This window comes from Nannobrachium achirus (genome assembly GCF_963921795.1).
Source record: "Nannobrachium achirus genome assembly, chromosome: 8".
Lineage (NCBI taxonomy): Eukaryota > Metazoa > Chordata > Actinopteri > Myctophiformes > Myctophidae > Nannobrachium > Nannobrachium achirus.
This window is the reverse complement of record NC_137817.1, coordinates 26,437,268-26,458,357: the sequence shown is the minus strand read 5'-3', so window position 1 is coordinate 26,458,357 and position 21,090 is coordinate 26,437,268. Positions and strand designations below refer to the sequence as shown.

The following is a 21,090-nucleotide window of genomic DNA, read 5'->3' as shown; positions in this document are numbered from 1 at the left end:
AGGGGGGGTGGGGGGTCCATGATGTTGATTTGGGGGAGAGGGGAGGAGTTGTGTTTCCTCTGCGCCCCTGTAACATTTTCCTTAAAAACAATTCACCAGGTTTTCGAAAGATTGGCGGTTCAAGCACAACAAACATGCCACGACGCAAATGGCAGGTCTTGCACTTTTTTTTGTCTGTTTGTTTCTCTCTCACTCTCTCTCTCTCTCTCTCTCTCTCTCTCTCTCTCTCTCTGTCTCTGTCTCTCTCTCTCTCTCTCTCTCTCTCTCTCTCTCTCTCTCTCTCTCTCTCTCTCTCTCTCTCTCTGTCTCTCTGAGGGCTCTATTTTGATTGTCTTAAGTGCCAGCTCTTACACCTTAACTTGAAGGCCTGTCCATACTGTCTCCGACCACCAAACTTTTTGTCGGCGAGTTCCGACTTTCCGACGTGCAGCTTTCCAAACTCTAATTCGGGGTAATCCTTTTCAGAAGATGCGGGTGACGTCATTTTGTAATTGAAACGGACCTTTCCGACAAAAAAATTGGTGGTCGGAGAGTGTATGGACAGGCCTTTAAGTTATGGCATAAGAGCTGGTACTTAAGACAATCGAAATAGAGCCTGTCTCTCTGTCTCTCTCTCTCTCTCTCTCTCTCTCGTCCCTGTCCCCTCACCAGGGTGTTTCATATTGGAACAGTGTGTCGCTGCTGAGAGAGGAGCAGGGAGGAATGTGGGTATTGGGGGGGGGGGGGGGGGGGGACATTTGAGACAGGACATTCCTGCAGAAATATATACAAATACATTAGGACCCCTTGCACTCATTCAGGGGAATGTAGAGACAAACATTTTAAGAATGCAATCATGAAAAGCGTTCCTGGAGGCTATAGTGTAGTGTAGTGTGTGTGTGTGTGTGTGTGTGTGTGTGTGTGTGTGTGTGTGTGTGTGTGGGTGTGTGTGTGTGTGTGTGTGTGTGTGTGTGTGTGTGTGTGTGTGTGTGTGTGTGTGTGTGTGTGTGTGTGTGTGCGTGCGCGCGCGTGCGTGCGTGCGTGCGTGCGTGCGTGCGTGCGTGCGTGCGTGCATGCGTGTGTGCGTGCGTGTGTTTGTGTGTGTTTGTGTTTGTGTCTGAGTCTGCGTGTCTGTGCGCACACGGGGGTACCTGGTACCCCCGACCCCCGTTGCACTGACATAATTATATAGGTGCCTTTGTGGTTGAAATATGAACAGCTGTTCATATATGATGTGAATATGAAGTGCGTATACGTCAGTGCATACCTGCTTGTGTCTGAGTGAATGTGTGTACATCTGCCTGGGACAGCCAGGTGACAAGCTGAGAGGCTAAAACCATTGAGCGTGCCTGCGGTCAGGCACGTGCACACATAGACATCAAAGGGGGCTTGAGCCCCTGCCCTTTTACCCGTCTGTAAAAAGTGCCCTCTCCAGACCATGAATGCAGTTTTTACTATGGTGAAAGAAATTGATTATGCTTAGGTATCAAGCACCGAAAATAGCCAACCTCCAAGCTCACAACGCGTCAGAGCTTGGAGGTCTGCTATTTTCGATATTTTCAACAAAAGGCCCTTTTCAAAATTTCAGCCCCTGCCTTTCTAACATTCTCTGCACATCCCTGCCTGCGGTTATTGTTGTATTTTCACATAGATGTTATACTTAAAAACATATTTAACTTGAAAAAAAATTGAATAATTGAAGTCTGCAGGTCTCAGATCAGACTGAAGCCTTGACCAAATCCATAGTATTATGTCATAGACGATGACATCATAGAATCTAGATGACTGGCGACTGGCTGTGTCACATGAAGGCGTGGATACACAGTGGAGCCATGCTGTTCCTGTGTGGATTCCCAGATCCACTCTGCTACACATGATTCCATTTATTTACTTAACTCTGTTTTTGCCATCATGCAGATGGGTTACAATACAAGAAATTCAAGATTGTGTTTTACATACCAGGCTCACCACTTTCAATGCATGAGAGTGTGTGTGTGTGTGTGTGTGTGTGTGTGTGTGTGTGTGTGTGTGTGTGTGTGTGTGTGTGTGTGTGTGTGTGTGTGTGTGTGTGTGTGTGTGTGTGTGTGTGTGTGTGTGTGTGTGTGTGTGTGTGTTGTCGTGTCAGAAAGTGTGTGTCCTCCACTCATCAGAGAGCATGGTTTATTCTCTGAGGAATTGGACTGCGCTCGGCTGAAATCTCATTTTCTGCCTGTTAGAGTCTTCTTCGGTGTCTGCACAGTGAAACCCTGAGTGTTCGTTTAACTCTGAGAGAGCACAAATGGACCCTTTGGAGTCCATTTAACACTGAGGATTTGAATGTGTAGGTACACAGATCCTGGGACGTTCATGTCTGGATAATTGTCCATAATTGTCTTTTCACTTTTCATTTGTCACACACTTAATTGTCCTCCTCTGTCCTTTCTCTCTCTTTCCAGAGCACCGTTTCCAAAACGTTGGGTCGGGATTCATGTTTGGGTCAAGGATCCATTTTCATGGGTCATGAGTAGGGGTGTAACGATACATTTTAACAGCGTTACGATTCACATCACGATGCATGGTTTACGTTATGATACATGGACGATATTGGTTCATTCATGGCGATACGATACGATTCGATTCAATGATTTAAAATCGATATAGTAACTATTTAGCAAAGAAATTAAATCTGTGTAAAACGTGTAAAAAATCTATTATTATGGAAGTAAACACTGTGATTCTCTAGCAAATACATGGACATTATATTTCAAGACATAGACAAACCCACTTTGACATGACCATAGAGATTACACACATTTATTGATAGACCAAAAGTAGCTATATGGAATGGAAAGGTAATTAGACCCCTATATTTCATTTTCCCTCTTAAAATTGCCAAATACAAGGCACAAATACTTAGTTTCTATACAATCAATTATTTGCATTGCAAACGATTCGATACCGAATACCGCATTTTAAAACGATACGATACGATACAAAGCCAAAACGGTACGATATTTTGTCTTTGCAAACGATACAGTAGATCATTGCTAATTAAAATAGATTTTTCGATTCAGTTACTATATCGTTACACTCCTAGTCATGAGTAAATATCCCTTTTTTTTGTTTACTAGCCTACAGTGTTTTTTATTGTTATTATTTCAGAAATTTTGATCGTACATTTTTTAGTTTGGGCCCCGGCGAGTCAACAAACCCATATTTTGGGCTTCAAGCTAAAAGTTTTGGAAACCAATGTGCTTGTGCATTTGAGTCCATATAGTAATTTCTCTGCTCCTACAGTTACTGTAGATGCATTATGTGGCTTGTATCTTCCTGAGCATCTCTGACTGTGGTCTCACCTGTGGAGACAGCCCGTTGCCAATTGCTGGGTTCATGGGGTTGGCCGGTCCTCCAAAGCCGTCTGGGTATCCTGAGAAGGTGTGTCGTCCTGAGGAAAGGCAGTAGGAGCCTCCTTCTCCCTGGCCTCCACCAACGGAGCCCTGGTGCCCCGACGAGGGAGGCAGGGGCTGGGGCCGATGCACCGTACTGGGGGCTTCCGACACTACCCAGGAGGAGAGACACACAGAGCATTGACTGTCATGAAACGGGTGCAGAGTATTCGTTTAATAACCACGCGATGTCCTGTTCTACCCTGGATTTGAACCAAGTGCTAATCTCTCGAGACAGACTCTGATAGCTATACGCATGAGATGAAGAGGAAAAAACAGAGTGGGCGTTCCCTTTTATTTGACGACGGTGAGCCAGATTGTGCAAGTGCTAACATTTTTAGCATTGAGCAAATAGTGATAGAGCCTGCTTGATCTGGAGAGAAAAGGAATGTTGACCGATTTGTGTCAAACAAGAAACAGGATTGGGTGAAAGGTTGCGTCAGACCTAGACACAGTGATCAGTTTTATTTTATTTTATATACTTATTGTATATATTTATATGCTGCTGTATTTTTATATTATGTGCTGTCTTCTTTTATATGGACCCAAGGATCTGAAATAAAATAATAGTACATTATATGTTTTATTAAAAACGGCAGTTTGATCCCGGGCTCCCCCAGAGTTAGTGTCGAAGTGTCCTTGAGCAAGACGCTGAGCCCCTAATCGTTCCCTATGAGCAGGTTGTTGCCTTGCACTGGACAAAATAACATTTATTCACAATAGTTTTTTACATAGAGCTTTAAAATAACATGGAGTATTTTTATGGTAAAGACTCACCTTGTGCGATAGATGAGGGTGGGTAGGGGCTGTCAGAGAGCTGATAGGGGGGTATACTGGACATGGCTGATGGCGGGAAGCCCCCTGGGATCAGGTGATTAAATGCCATCAGCTGATTGGCTCCTGCCTGTTTCCTCCACCGAGCACGCCTGTTGCTGAACCACACCTTGACGAGACAACCATGAGATTAGTGCGTGCGCGGCTGCACGCGTGCGTGTGTTTGTGCCAAATAATTTCGGAAAATGACACCACAAACCAATTGCAGCAATTTTTACACTGTAATGGAGGACTTTTATTTATTCATTTAATCATTTTTTTAAGGTACTTGCAGATTTACAGACTACAGTATGTGAGTCTGTATATCTGTCACTCAGTCTGTAAAAAAACAAATGTAATCTCAAATCTTAGATCATCATAATCTGCATTTAATTACTGTAGTCTAATTAAGAAATACATACAATCTCACACGCGCACACACACACACACACACACAGGCATACGTTTCAGCGGCAGTGTGTGTGAGAGAAAAAGATTGACTAAGCGCAGCGTCTGTGTGTGTGTGTGTGTGTGTGTGTGTGTGTGTGTGTGTGTGTGTGTGTGTGTGTGTGTGTGTGTGTGTGTGTGTGTGTGTGTGTGTGTGTGTTACATGCTGAGTCCATATGCAGGGAATCCTACACGTTCCATATGGAGCCTGTGGAGAGGGAATTTACTGAACCTTACAAACCCAACAGGGAAACTCCAGATTGGACTCCAGGGAGGAGAGGACGAGGGAAGGGCCAAGAATGTGTCTCTACACTGGTGTGTGTGTGTGCATGCGTGCATGATTGCATGTGTGTGTGTGGAGCAAAGACAGGTCAGCAGGTGTGTGTTGTTCAAGAGAGGTGAAAGACTATGTCAGTGTGTTACCTGTAAAAAGGGGATGTGAAGTGAACGTGTGTGTATGCAGGTGTGCGTGCGTTGCGTGCGTCTGTGTTACCTGCACTCTGGCCTCGGTGAGCTTGGCTCTCTGTGCCAGCTCCTCCCGGGTGTAGATGTCGGGGTAGTGGGTCCTCTCAAACGCTCTCTCCAGCTCCTCCAGCTGCTCCGCGGTGAAGGTGGTCCGACTGCGCCGCTGCTTCCTCTTCAGCGGCAGGTCGGGCTCCGACTCCACGTCCGAGCCCTCGTCTGAGTGGCTGGCTGCTCCAACCACAGGCATGGAGGGAGACAGAGAGACAGGCGGTGAATTATTTCATTTAGAAAAGTGGTTCTAACAGTGGTTCTTTTCTGCTTTTCTGGTAGAAACTCTCAAAAGCGTTCGCCCATCTGACTGTGGTCAGTGGGCATTTTCAGGGCATGTTTGTGTTCTGGCTTGGTGTAACAGAACTATTACTATGAGTTCCTATTCATCGATATCACAATGATTAGTGTGGTCGCCCTGCAGGGCAACCAGACTATAGTACTTGTCCGACTTTATTCCATCCATCTTTCCATCTTTCTTTCCCCTCCTAGATCAACTTTATTTTGCCGCACTACTCCTCCCACAGTTTTGGTGGCACGCACTTGGGCCAAATGTCAAATCAACCGGTTTAATCGGGAATCGATTCTTTGCATTTTGCTAAGAGATACATTATATAGTTTATTTAGATACATTTATATACATTTATTCGTCAATTGATTTTCTCCATTGAGTTTATTTGTGAATGGGTTTTTACCTTGAATCAATAGGCATTTTCGGTGACGTCACCATTATAGAGTAAGTCCACTGAGTTCAATGGGGGAGTGGTGCTAGCATGAGGATTGGTCAGGATAGGTCAATCTTCACATGGTTATCCAGACAATAAATAGGCAACCACACTTGCAATTTCCAATTGCATCTTTCTAGTTAGTGTGGTTGCCAGGGCAACCACATTATTACTCTGGGGAATTTTGCAGTTTTTACAACTCTTAGTCTCATTGACTTGAATGGGAAACTCCATATATAGTGAGTAACTTTTAGGTATCTGACATTTCCCATTGACTTTGAATGGGAAACACCATATATAGTAAGGTAACTTTTAGGTAGCTGACCTTCCCCATTGACTTTGAATGGGAAACACCATATATAGTGATGTAAGAGTCTGTGATGTAAGAGTTACTTTTTAGGCAACCACACTCGCAATTTCCCAAATTGCAATTTCTCTAGTTAGTGTGGTTGCCAGGGCAACCACATTATTACTCTGGGGAATTTTGCATTTTTCAAAACTCTTAGTCTCATTGAATGGGAAACTCCATATATAGTGAGTAACTTTTATGACGTAACTTTTCCCATTGACTTTGAATGGGAAACTCCATATATAGTGAGTAACTTTTATGACGTAACTTTTCCCATTGACTTTGAATGGGAAACACCATATATAGTAAGGTAACTTTTTCTTGTAACTTTTTATGCAACCACACTCGCAATTTCCCAAATTGCAATTTCTCTAGTTATTATTAGTGTGGTTGCTGTAAGCAACACATTATAATTCTAGCCCAGCTTACTTATAGGATAACACTTAAAGGGATATTCCACTTTCAAAAAACTTTTTGTCATTGTATGGTCTAATCAGGCTTGTATGAACACCCTGAACAGTTTTTAATTTTCTTCATTCAGTATTTAGATATTTGATGTAAATGTTATCTGGCCCTCCAGGCTCAGGGCCTCTTCCCACACACACTCATTGTAACTTCAAACTCCATTTTAACCATGATAGATTCATTAAAATCACCCATTATTTTTTTCTGGTGACTCATACTACCCTCCTAATACGTGAGCAGGCCGTGTTTTTTCTATAACGTTTTTCATTTATTTTTTTATACATTTTTATTGTATTACATTTTTTCCATTTTCCCAAAGAATTATTAAAAATACATAAAAAACGTTATGGAAAAAACACGGCCTGCTCACGTATTAGGAGGGTAGTATGAGTCACCAGAAAAAATAATGGGTGTTTTTAATGAATCTTTCATGGTTAAAATGGAGTTTGAAGTTACAATGTGTACAGTGTGGGGAGAGGCCCTGAGCCTGGAGGGCCAGATAACATTTACATCAAATATCTAAATACTGAATGAAGAAAATTAAAAACTGTTCAGGGTGTTCATACAAGCCTGATTAGACCATACAATGACAAAAAGTTTTTTTGAAAGTGGAATATCCCTTTAACCAATCAGGAAGCAGCATTCTCTGTACTAGCTCGAGGATTGGTCGAGCTTCACATGACAGTTAGCTTGGTGCAGAGTATAGTCATGGCAACCGCACTTGCAATTTTTAAATTGCATCTTTCTCATTTTTACTTGCGCCAGCAGAGCGCACAAGTACTGCGTTCGGTGCCGTCTGTTTCCGGCTGACAGTACAAAGGCAGGGCCTTTAGACAATGATTGAGTAGCATTCTCGGTGACATCACCACCAACATAATGGAGAAAAAGAAATCTCCAGTATGGATGCGCTGTGTCTTCAGGTGACTTGACACCTGATACAAATAACCTTCACTAGTCTAGATGTGAGGTCACCGAGATGTCACCACCAACCAACGTGTCATCACATGACCACACACCCAGCACTGATTGAAGTCATTGCGTACAAGTAGACCATACCGTATATGGCCATGAGTGCACAAGACGCAAGTTGGCACCTCGACACGGAGTGCAGTCTGGTCTTTCTTTGCATTCAGATGGGCATTGACACGGACAGATTAATTCAGCCAATCTGAAATTATTGTGGAGACACTGGTGCTTCTTCATATTATCTAACTCATTTGAACTCCTGTTTAAAGTAGTATGATCTTTCTCCAGTGTGGATACGCTGCAGGTGTCTCTTCAGACTACCCATCTCACTGAAACTCTTGCCACAATGTTTACAGAGGAAAGGTTTTTCCCCTGAATGGACGCGTTGGTGTTTCTTCAGACTACCCTTCTCACTGAAACTCTTGCCACATTGGTTACAGAGGAAAGGTTTTTCCCCTGAATGGATGCGCTGGTGTATCTTCAGACTACCCTTCTCATTGAAACTCTTGCCACATTGCTTACAGAGGAAAGGTTTTTCCCCTGAATGGATGCGCTGGTGTCTCCGTAGACTTTCCAATCTCTTGAAACCCTTGTCACACTGTGTACAGTAGTAAGGTTTTTCTCCAGTGTGTATACGCTGGTGTTTCTTCAGATAGTCCATCTCACTGAAACTCTTGCCACACTCTTTACAAATGAAAGGTTTATCACCAGTGTGAAGACGCTGGTGTTTCTTCAGATTGCTGATGACATTGAAACTTTTGTCACACTGTTTACAGTGGTAAGGTTTTTCTCCAGTGTGTATACGCTGGTGTTTCTTCAGATCGCCCATCTCACTGAAACTCTTGCCACATTGGTTACAGAAGAAAGGTTTTTCCCCTGAATGGACGTGCTGGTGTCTCCGTAGACTTTCCAATCTCTTGAAACCCTTGTCACACTGTTTACAGTGGTAAGGTTTTTCTCCAGTGTGTATACGCTGGTGTTTCTTCAGATAGTCCATCTTACTGAAACTCTTGCCACACTCTTTACAAATGAAAGGTTTATCACCAATGTGAAGACGCTGGTGTGTCTTCAGGTGACTTGACCGGCTGAAGCTCTGCCCACAGTGTTTACAGAGGAAAGGTTTTTCACCTGAATGGACGCGTTGGTGTTTCTTCAGACTACCCTTCTCACTGAAACTCTTGCCACATTGGTTACAGAGGAAAGGTTTTTCCCCTGAATGGATGCGCTGGTGTATCTTCAGACTACCCTTCTCATTGAAACTCTTGCCACATTGCTTACAGAGGAAAGGTTTTTCCCCTGAATGGATGCGCTGGTGTCTCCGTAGACTTTCCAATCTCTTGAAACCCTTGTAACACTGTGTACAGTAGTAAGGTTTTTCTCCAGTGTGTATACGCTGGTGTTTCTTCAGATAGTCCATCTCACTGAAACTCTTGCCACACTCTTTACAAATGAAAGGTTTATCACCAGTGTGAAGACGCTGGTGTTTCTTCAGATTGCTGATGACATTGAAACTTTTGTCACACTGTTTACAGTGGTAAGGTTTTTCTCCAGTGTGTATACGCTGGTGTTTCTTCAGATCGCCCATCTCACTGAAACTCTTGCAACATTGGTTACAGAAGAAAGGTTTTTCCCCTGAATGGACGTGCTGGTGTCTCCGTAGACTTTCCAATCTCTTGAAACCCTTGTCACACTGTTTACAGTGGTAAGGTTTTTCTCCAGTGTGTATACGCTGGTGTTTCTTCAGATAGTCCATCTTACTGAAACTCTTGCCACACTCTTTACAAATGAAAGGTTTATCACCAGTGTGAAGACGCTGGTGTGTCTTCAGGTGACTTGACCGGCTGAAGCTCTGCCCACAGTGTTTACAGAGGAAAGGTTTTTCACCTGAATGGATACGCTGGTGTCTCCGTATGCTGCCCATCTCATTGAAGATCTTGTCACACTGTTTACAGGGTAAAGGTTGGTTGGAGACGCTGGTTTATAATGACCACTAAAGAACAGAAAACTGGAGCTAGAAGAGCAGTCCTTATATGATCTCTATTTTCTCTCACAATTCTCGTCCCGCTGCCTCTATCTGTTCTGTGCTCTCTGACTCTTTGCTTTTGAAGCTACCTCTGGATGTGCGCTACTCCTGGTCACAGGTAAATAGTGGATCCCTAAAAGCATCTTACTCCTTATGTAGGCTGAGCATATGGTATGGTCTAATGTTACACACAAGACAAACCATTGCCATGCATGCAAGCATAGCAACCACAATTTGTGCAGGTGCCACTGCAGCGCACCTAACGGGATGAGGAGAAAGATTACTAATCTGTGGTACTCAAAGATTGATTGATTGATTGAATACTTTATTAGAAGTTTGCATAGGAAACGATAGGAAACGATAGGAAAGGTACACGACAGTACAGTTCAGATACCAGGTCTACTAAAAGGATTTAAACTACAAGAAAGCACATCAGCTTGTTATTATTATTCTACTGTAGATAAACAATCCAGACTATAAATTGGTAGTCCATTGAGTTCAATGTTGGAGTGGCGGTCGAGCTTCACATGACAATTTGGCTATTACAAGAAAGGGAGTTCTAATACAGTGCCTCAGCAAAACTACAAGACAGGCCCAGTGCATCACAGGAACGGGACACAGCAGCGGCAAACATGGGAAGGAGATACTGGAGCAGCTTGTAATCAGTGACTCAGTCCCACTGGGACTGAGTTACTATAGGGTCCAAGGTGGAGGGGCCTTAATTCTTTAATACTTTAGCTGTTGAAAAATAGCAGATATACAAGCTCACAGCACGGCGCTCCGAGCTTGTAGATCTGCTATTTTTTAAAAGTCGTGAAAATATGTGCAAATCTATGTATTTTTTAAGTGAACATTTGTAACAAAAGTTTTGCTTCTGGGGGTCCCTGGAACTAAATATTTTTTATTTATTTATTTTTTAGATTTGTTTTTGGGGCTTTTTATGCCTTCATTTGATAGGAAAGTAGACTGACAGGAAATGGGGAGAGAGAGTGGGGAGTGACACGCGGCAAAGTTCGTCCGGGCCAGGAATCAAACCAGCGACGCCGCCAGGCTACACAAAGCCCATGTAGAATGCGCCCGGACCATTAGGCCAGTGGGCGCCCCAAATACATATAATTTTGGTGGTCCTTCACATGAAAACGTTTGAGCACCACTGACATAGAAACATAGGTTTTTATATTTAGCAGATCTACAAGCTCGCAGTGAATCCTTGTACCCAGGGCCCCGAATTTGGTGCGACCCCCCTGTCTGTAGGTTTATCCAGGGCCGGAGCACGACGATCACACTGGTTCTGAGCCGAGGAAGAGACAGACTGTTTTCATCAGTGTCTGAGGAAATAAGATCCACACTGATACCGACTATCGTTTGAGTCAAAAGTCAAATCCTTCACGATATAGACAAAACAGTCATTTAGCAGACGCTCTTATCCAGAGAGACTTTACAAGTGTGAAATCTGAGTGAATGGCTTGAACACTATAGTCAACATATATGACAGGGTAGATGGTCACATAGTACACTGTACGTAGAGTGCAAAGAGAACAATGTACTGTAGTTGTTTCAAAGAAACTAGGATACCAGGTAAAAACCTAGCATCTGTCTAAACCAGTTCCCAAACAGTGGGTCATGGACCAATTTTTATGGTTGACGACTACAAAATATTTTATACATTTTAAAACAAACACTTGTAGATCTTTTGGGTTTGGGTTTGGGTTCCGGGCCGGGCAAACGGGACTTAACCTCAAAGGTTTGGGAACCACCGGTCTCAACAACATGCTGTCTAAATGACATTGTTAATATTTGTGGTCAAGTATAATCTAAATAACACAGACAAGTGAACAGATAACCAACATATCGTTGCTGTTGGGTGGAAACCTTGTATGTCCAAAACCGTTTTGTATTTATCATTTTAAAAATTATCTAAACGCGAGGCGTTGTGTGCTTGTAGATCGGCTATTTTCACTAGTCTTGTGCAACGGTTTTGTACAGTGAAGCAGGGCTTTGCTTTACCAAAAAAACACATATTTGAAACTTGGAGATACGAGGTTTCTGCCCGACAGTGACGATATATGTGCATATAATAGTAATTAGCATCTATCAAAATAAAAGTGACAAGAAGGGGATACAAGGAGAGAGGATTGCTATAGGGGGTGAGGTGGATTCAATGAATGTCACCTGGTAACATGCTAATATAATACAATAATGTACCGTAAGTACATACATTTATGCTACATCCTTTCCGATGCACCAGAGATCAAATCATCACATACAAACACATTTATTATGCTTTTACACTTGAAAGAATTTTTTTTTTATTAAGTATTGCAAGCTAGCTGTGACAACAAGCATGGGCACTTTGGTTAGTTTAAACGTACGTTGCCGGGAAAATATAACGATGTAAAAATAAACTGGTGGAATAGTTTCGAGCAAACCCATAAAAAACGATCATTTCTATTTTATTATTTTTGGGAATGAACTAGAAAGGAAAATAATTCTAAAAATCTGCCCCAAAGCTCTTTCATCTTGAACCATGTGAACTTGTTTGCTCTCCATTTCTCCTTGTTTGCTTAAACCTCTTAGAGGGAGGGGCCATTTTCTTTACACACGCACGTACACGCACGCACACACACACACACACACACACACACACACACACACACACACACACACACACACACACACACGCACACGCACGCACACACACGCACACACACGCACACCATCAGCTTGTCTTCCCACATGGTCTTGTGGGCAAACAGACCTCCATTCACAGGGAATATTCCCTGCCTTAGGAATAATCCCGCTGGACACGATTCCCAAGGCGCCACACAGAGACTGCTGGACTAACAATGGCCTAATTTGGATACAGGGGCCATTCTTTGTGTTCGTAAGTGTGTGTGTGTGTGTGTGTGTGTGTGTGTGTGTGTGTGTGTGTGTGTGTGTGTGTGTGTGTGTGTGCGTGTGCGCGTGTTCGTGTGCGCGTGAGCGTGCGCGCGTGCGTGTGCATCTGCCTCTACGTTCGCACATTCATGTGTGTGTGTGTACTTATATTATTTGTGAGTGCCAAAAAGTCCCCACAAGTAGGCTATAATAGAAAGTGAAGAATAGTGACAAAATAAATTGTTTTTATTGTTTAAAAATATATATTTTTAGAATTAGGCTTACAAATATGAAAAGATTCAGGGTGTGGTTACGGTTAGGGTTAGTATTAGGCATTTATATGTTAGGTTTAGGGTTAGCATTATTAGGCATTTAGAGGTTAGGTTTAGGGTTAGCATTATTATAGCCATCGTGAAATCTTGATGTCCTCACAAATATAGTTAGTAATACAAACTATGGGTGCATGGGTGCGTGAGACCGTGAGACCGTGAGTGCGTGCGTGCATCCGTTCGTATGTGTGTGTGTGTGTGTGTGTGTGTGTGTGTGTGCGTGTGCGTGTGCGTGTGCGTGTGCGTGTGTGTGTGTGTGAGAGAGAGAGAGAGAGAGAGAGAGAGAGAGAGAGAGAGAGAGAGAGAGAGAGAGAGAGAGAGAGAGAGAGAGAGAGAGAGAGAGTGTGAGTGAGATAGAGAATGAAAGCAAGAGAGAGTATGCCATAAGGACAGGGCACAGGGGATCGGTAGGCAGTTGGACTGGACCTCCAGGATCAGGCGGCTGTATGGAGAACGGGCTGGCATGGCTTACACTCAATAAGGTGCCAGCCTGCTGCTGTGTTTGCTGAGGAACAGCAGTTGGCAGAGAACCACTACTACATATCATCACTGCTGGGTGGAAACCTTGTATGTTCACAACCGTTACTTCTCAAGAAATGGGGAAAAGCACCTGTGTTCCAACTGATTTGAACAATTAGCTCTTGTTAAATACTGTACTTTCCATTCCATCAGTTAAATATCGTCGTTGTCGGGTGGAAACCTTGTATGTCCAAAACTGTTTGTTTTGTATATTTCATTTTAAAAAATGATTTCAAATATTAAATATAGACGATCTACAAGCACACAACGCCTCGCACTGCAAGACGTTGTGTGTCTGCTAGATCTGCTATTTTCACTCGTTTATTCAACATTATTGTATGATGAAGCAGGGCTTAACTTTACAAAAGAACATACACGTTTGAAACTTGGAGATACGAGGTTTCTGTATGTTTAAAGCCCACATGCACACTCAGCCACTTTCAATCTGACCCCTACTTTGGGTATATCGTCACTTTGGCTATAACATGTGAAAACAAAGGTTTTCACATGTTTCACATTTTTCTAAAACAGTTAAAAGAAAACAAACACCAGCCTGGATCGGCCAATTTCACTCCTTTTGCAAGACACCGTCATCATACGTCAAGGTGTAAAGTACATTTGTGAAAATAACGTGCAAATATTAACTATAGATCAGTGTCTCTGTGTGAAGCCTCATTCTCCCGGACAGGCCCAGGGCCAGCAGTGATGAGCGTACAGCCTACTGTTGTCAGGCCATAGGAAGGCAACAGGATGAGCATACAGCCTACTGTTGTCAGGCCATAGGAAGGCAACAGGTTATTGTATGTATCTGTTATTTATCCTGAGTACATTGTAAAATCCTGAGTCTTAATTCATGGTGTAAAAATATCTAAACTTCAGGGTTAAATTGACACAATGTTTTTAAAAGTATGCTTACACACACGCACGCACGCACGCACGCACGCACGCACGCTCTCTCTCTCTCTCACACACACACACACACACACACACACACACACACACACACACACACACACACACACACACACACACACACACACACACACACACACACACACACACACACACACACACACACACACACACACACACACACACTGCTATATACTTTTACGCACTCAAACATACACGAGTGCACATGTGCTCTCACACACATACACACTCGTGCACACACACCAGCACACGTTCCAAACGTCCTTCAAGCTTTCAGGAGCGTGTAAATCAAACAGGAATTGGACTTATTGAGTTATTTAAATACTGCATATTAATGTGTCTGTGTCTCTCAGTAGCAGCTGAACCAAATTATAAGCATCAATTAGTTGAGTTGCAGCAGGTTCCAGATACAGTGCCCATGTTGTTGCATTGCTTTAGTTTTAACTGTCTTGTACTTTGTATACATTTATTTATTATTGATTAAATGTTTCTGAATGTCTCTGCCATTTGTCTCAACGTGTGGCAGTCAGTTTACACACACATTTGAATGTAAATAAGCTCTTGAGCATTGTTGTGTTTAATCCTTTTGACAGATATGTACAAATATATGTTCATGTATACATATTTGTCAATATTAACATCAATCAAAGTATCTTTGAAACAGATGTTATTCGAATTTTGGACTAGACCAACGTGTTTCTGGAAATTTGTTGCTCATAGGCATAGTCTATAATCAACTGAGGTGCTTCTGAGCTTTCTTGCTATTTGATCATTATATCAGCTGTTTGTTTTCCCTAGGCCTATATATCGTCGCTGTCGGGCAGAAACCTTGTATCTCCAAGTTTCAAATTTGTATTTTTTTTCGTAAAGTAAAGCCCTGCTTCATCGTACAAGGCTGTCGCACAAAAGTAGTGAAAATAGCCGATCTACAAGCACACAACGCTTGTGTGCTTGTAGATCAGCTATTTTCACTATTCTAAATCATTTCTAAAATGATAAATACAAAACGAACGGTTTTGGACATACAAGGTTTCCACCCGACAACGACAATATATATTGAGCGTATATGCTGTATTTGTTAAATAAAGCTTTGCTGGATAGATTGGTTATTTTTGTATGCTATTTGTTGTCTGACATGACTAAGTAATAAGTAGGTCGCAGTGGATTTATTGTGGGAACAGGCTAAGCAACGAGGAAGTTCTTCCTCCATGCTCTGAAATGATTATTTTTCAATTATACTTTTAGAAGTTCTCATGCTTTATACGTCAACATAATTAACACGCTAGACCTTCCTCGACACAGCTGTTTATTCAGTCATCCTCAGTTCTTCTATTTGGCTTTATTTCAGTTGGTCTTTATTTGATCACAAAAGTATATGTAAACCGTAGAAAATTATACTTGTCATTATAGACATGACCTACTGAATGTATCATGTTTGTCAATACAAATAGGCCATTGTTTTAAACATATTACAAACATGCGCCTAAAACCACCAGTGGTTTGAAGAATTGTCATAATTGCAGCGATTCTAGTGTTTGCACGTTTCAGATATTGACTATGAATGTTGCCATCGAGCCATCGGTTTCAAGCTGTCACCAAGTGAGCCCTTCAGCTTGATTGAGTTGCAGTGACATAACAGCTCCTGACAGCTTTTGTGCTGCACTTTTCATCTCCTCCTCAGATCAGTATTAATTCTATTGTGGGTTGGCTTCTCTAAGCACAGGGCTTGGTTTTATACCCAGCACTTTGAACAGCCCCCTGGCTTCCTCACAAGTTCACCAGGGCCACGGTGCCCACTTTTGTGTGTGTGTGTTACATTAATGAATTCCCCGTATAGCACGGGGGAAGTTTTGTGTGCAACACTGTATTAGTTCCCCTCTCTGAGGCAACAATAAAATACAAGAGATCCCAAATAGCTCAGGGCCCCTCATGTGAAACTGATCCTCTTCCTCCCCTGAGCGTATTTCCCTCCACAACAACTCCAATAGCACAGGGAGGCAACTTAACATGCATTAGGGGTAAATTGGTAAAGAATCATTCAGTGATGGGGGGAGAAGTTTATAGAGAAGCAGAGACAGCGAGGCGCAAACTTGAGCCCCTCTAGATGGGTGGTTCTTCGTTGGTTGGTTTGGATTTTTGGCATTTCTTTATTGGATGTGAAGTGAACATCACACACGCACACACACACATGGGCACACACACACGCACACACGCACGCGTGCGCACACACACACACATCGCCACAGAGAGAAGAAATAAACTGGAAATGGCTACACTGCGGCATAGCTCAGGGGTAGAGAAACCGTTATTAGAGCACTCTGAACCCCTAGTTGCTCCCGGTGAGTAGGTTGGTGCCTTGCATGGTTTCCTCCGCCACCGGTGTATGAATGTGTGTGTGAATGGGTGAATGTAATGCACAATCTATGTAAAGCGCTTTGGATAAAAGCGCTATATAAATGCACCATTTACCATTTACACTGCCCTACAAAGGCAGAGTGCAGTAACTACGTTTTCGGACACACCGACTTATTTGTGTCGCCCAAAGGTCAATAACCTTCATGATATTGGGGGATGAACAATTAGCTCAAGAACAGATATACAATCAGTGTTATATCACTTTTATGCCTTTATCTCGTTTGGCTGATCAGCTGTAACACTTTTAAATCCTTTTTTTGTGTGTGTGAAATTCTTGCACTCTGCCTTTGTAACGGCAGTCACAGATTCCAAAATGAATCAAGATGGGAAATTGTTCCCTCCACCAAGAAAGAAGTTATACCTGCATCTCTGGAACCATACAAACACCATCGACAGCTTCGAGACAGTGTCAAACCACACCACTTTACAACCGCCAAGACGTCCTACACGGCCATGGGGGGATCAGGGAGTGTTTTTAAGGTGGCTGGGGAGGAATTCAGGGTGTGGAACAGTGGGTATGGCGGTGGTGGGAGGGTGTTGGTGTTGTATTATCTGAGACAGGAAGGCTGAAAACAAGAGAGCGGGCCTTTTGCAATCCCCCCCACCCCAATTCCTAGTAGAGGGCAGCAGGGGTGTCGCACCAAATTCTGGGCCCTGGGTACAAGGATTCACTGTGGGGCCCCTGTGCTTCAACTATTGAAAAATAGCAGCTATACAAGCTCACAGCTCGGTACCGAGTGCCGCGCTGCGAGCTTGTAGATCAGATTTTTTTTTAAATCGTGAAAACGTTTTTTTTTTTTTTTTTTTTTTTTTTTTAACTATGTTTCTATGTCAGTGGTGCTCAAACATTCATGTGAAGGACCCCCAAAATGATATGTATTTGGCCACGGACCCCCATTTCAAAATATTTAGTTCCAGGGACCCCCCCCAGAAGCAAGATTTCAGTTACAAATGTTCACTTAAAAAATACACATATTAAAAGATTTGCACACATTTTCACGACTTTTCAAAAATAGCAGATCTACAAGCTCGCAGCTGTGAGCTTGTATATCTGCTATTTTTCAATAGCTAAAGTATAAAATTATGAAGGCCCCTCCACCTTGGGACCTAGTAACTCAGTCCCACTTTCCTCCCCCCTTGTGACGCCCCTGGAGGGCTGTCCGGAATGCTTTTGCCCCCAGACTTTAGCAGCATGCGCGTTCCACAGCATTTCACAGGGATTTGGACCCTGGGAATGCTGAGGCGGTCGGGGGAGAAAAATCCTTAATCACTTTGGAATTACCTATCGGGTTATGACTGCCACGGGGATCCAACAAGTGTTCAAAAGAAGCGACAGTGTGGCACCTGAGAGGGCTCTGAAGTCTACGCCGCCAGATCCTGCACGTTAATCTAACTCCGAGAGTCAAATTAAAACTCAGGATTTAGAGCTCTGGGCTTTGATATCGTCATAGATCGCATGAGGGGAAAAAGGGAACGGTGTCATGTTTCCCACTCCTGCAACTCGGATAAAGTCGTCTTGCAGGTTTAGTTTAGGCCAGTGATTCTCAAAGTGTATTCTATGGTTCTTTTAGAGGGGTCTAAATTGACCCATGCAAGTCTGTAACTCTAACAGTGTAAGGAACCAAATGAACCCTAACGGTTCCATTTGGTTCCATTTGTATACTGTCAGAGTTAAGGGGAGACCTTGAAATGTGAAAGTTTGAGATACACTGGTATAGGCAACTTAAGGACTAAGTTTCAACCAATTACATGAAGGAGAATCCGTTAAGTCTCAACATTTGCGTGCGTCCTGGTCAGCACGCTGCCACTCCTTAAACAAGCATCTACTTTACACACCTTTCTCTCCCCTCTTCTTCTCACCCTTTCACCCAACAACTCCTCTCAGCCTCTCTTTGTCTCCTCCTCTCAATCCCTCTCGCTCCCCATCTTTCTCTCTTTCCATCCATATAGTTCCCTCTCTCTCTCCCTTTCTCTCTCTCTCTCTCTCGCTCTCTCTCTCTCCCTCCTTCTCTTTCCTTCCCCAGCTCTCTTTGTTGCTGTGGAGAGCCGAGGTCTCTTTGCAGTCGATTTGCACGCTCCATCTGTGGAATCCGTCATGGCTCCCTCGGACCCTTCACAGCGGAGGGCTGTCACCTGCCCCGCGGGGAGCACACGGGGGGGTGCGAGAGATGGGGGCAGGGGTGTGTGTGTGTGTGTGTGTGTGTGTGTGTGTGTGTGTGTGTGTGTGTGTGTGTGTGTGTGTGTGTGTGTGTGTGTGTGTGTGTGTGTGTGTGCATGTAGGGGGGGGGCACAAAGGGGCTCTGCGAAGGGGGACGATGTGGGGGGAGGGGGGCTATGGGGAAGGCACAGCCGAAGGGGGGGGACTCTCGCCTCTCCCTGATTCTCTGAAGGAGACTGTAGCCCCCTGGGGGGAGGGGGGGGGGGGGCAGAAGGGGGCTGTTGTTGCTGACTTAAACGTCCCCTTGGGGATCGGCCTTCTGTGTGTCTGTGTTGATTTTGTTGCTGCTGCTGCCGTGTTGTACTATTACATTTTGTGTTTGTGTGTGTGTGCGCGCGCACATGCACGTGTTTTTCTGTGTGCGTGCGCATGTGTTTGTGTGTGTGCGTGCGTGCGTGCATGTGTGTGGAGTGGAGAGGGGTGGGAGGTGACAGAATAGGCTCATTGAGGGACACATATGTTGGAGGGGCGGTGGGGTGGTGCAGGGCACACACCCAACTAGCCCTGCCACCCGCTGCTCCCTGCCGGCCAGGAGCTCGCTCACACGTGCACACTACACACACACACACACACACACACACACCATGGGGTCATCAATATGTCCCTATACACGGACACATTTGTGTGGGTGGCAAGATTTTGATTTTACACACCATTTATAATATTATTATTTTGATCAAGACCCAATTACTGAATGGCAAGTCTCCAGGTTTTCTTCAGATTTGCTATATCGACACTGTCGGGCAGAAACCTTGTATCTCCAAGTTTAAAATGTGTACGTTTTTTCACAAAGTAAAGCCCTGCTTCATCATACAAGGCCGTCGCACAGGTAGTGAAAACAGCAGATCTACAAGCACACAACGCCTTGCGGTGCGAGGCGTTGTGATCGGCTGTTTTCACTAGTTTAAATATTTTTTTTAATTATAAATGCAAAACAAAGAGTTTTGGACATACAAGGTTTCCACCTGACAACGACGATATGCTACTACAGATGTGCCATTTCAAAACTTCACACAACCTGCCATTGGCAATGGCAGGGGATTTGCAGAAAATGTAGATTGTAGATCAGCCATTATTGCTAGTTTCTGAAAAAAATAAGCTATCCATACAAATTTGAAAAGCAAAACAGGGAACAAACCCGATGGAAAAAATGCATTTGCAGAAAACTTTCAAGAAAAGCGCAGCACATCCCAAAGAGTTGAAATGGCACATGTGTATCAATGTATGGCATATGCAGTCCACTGGTACAGTGGTTCACTGTGGTATTTTGTGGTATTTTTAAGGACCCCCATAACTCTGAGAGTGTGCAAATGGAACCAAATGGGCCCGTTATGGGCCCATTTGGTTCCATTTGTACACTCTCAGAGTTACAGACCTGTAATGCTCATTTAGGGATAGATCTTATAGGGCTTGTCACACATTTTGTACATGTCCTTGGCAAAAATAAAAAGTTCCACCACAAGCCAGCATGGCGATGACCCCTGACACACACATACCGGTACATTCACAAACGCATGACACACATGGCGGCGTATGGCTGACAATAACACACACCTTGTGACAAGGTTCATCGACTGTAGCTTGTCGGCCCTGAGACGCTTTCACAACGTATATTAATAATGAAAGGTCCTGTATACTGTAATGCATGTGGCCATGCTCACACGTGTGCGTGCAGACACACACACCCACATACAGCTGCAAGTTACGTTTCATAAAAACATAAAGAAAGAAGGAGAACCAATCTGCCTCACGGCTCTTGCAACTTACCACACCACTAAGTGGGTGCAGAGTGAGAAGGAGCGAGAGAGAGAGAGAGAGAGAGAGAGAGAGAGAGAGAGAGAGAGAGAGAGAGAGAGAGAGAGAGAGAGATGAGGATAGGTGGAAGGGGGTGAAGTCCCTCCCTGCTCCACGGGTCCTTTACAGCTCTGTAAACCTGTGGTTTGAGAGTGCCTCGTGCCCCATAGCCGCCTCGCTATCCCCGCCATCTGATCGCATCGATTTGGCACCACTGACCATGCCTCGGCCTATTAAATTATCCACTCTATCCCTCCTATCTCCTCCTGTCTGTATATACAAGTTATATCTTAAAATGCT

At 43.7% G+C, this 21,090-nt stretch overlaps 1 protein-coding gene across 1 annotated transcript in view; it reads right to left on the bottom strand.

The window, feature by feature from the left end:
* pax3b (paired box 3b) overlaps positions 1-21,090 on the bottom strand; it is a gene marked incomplete at both ends in the record, with an annotated part of 40,812 nt that overhangs the window by 4,608 nt on the left and 15,114 nt on the right. Inside the window, 3 exons of the mRNA XM_080731336.1 lie at positions 3,315-3,517; positions 4,182-4,347; positions 5,158-5,357. Coding sequence (XP_080587462.1) covers positions 3,315-3,517; positions 4,182-4,347; positions 5,158-5,357 — 569 coding nt within the window. The remainder of the gene's footprint in view (positions 1-3,314; positions 3,518-4,181; positions 4,348-5,157; positions 5,358-21,090) is intronic.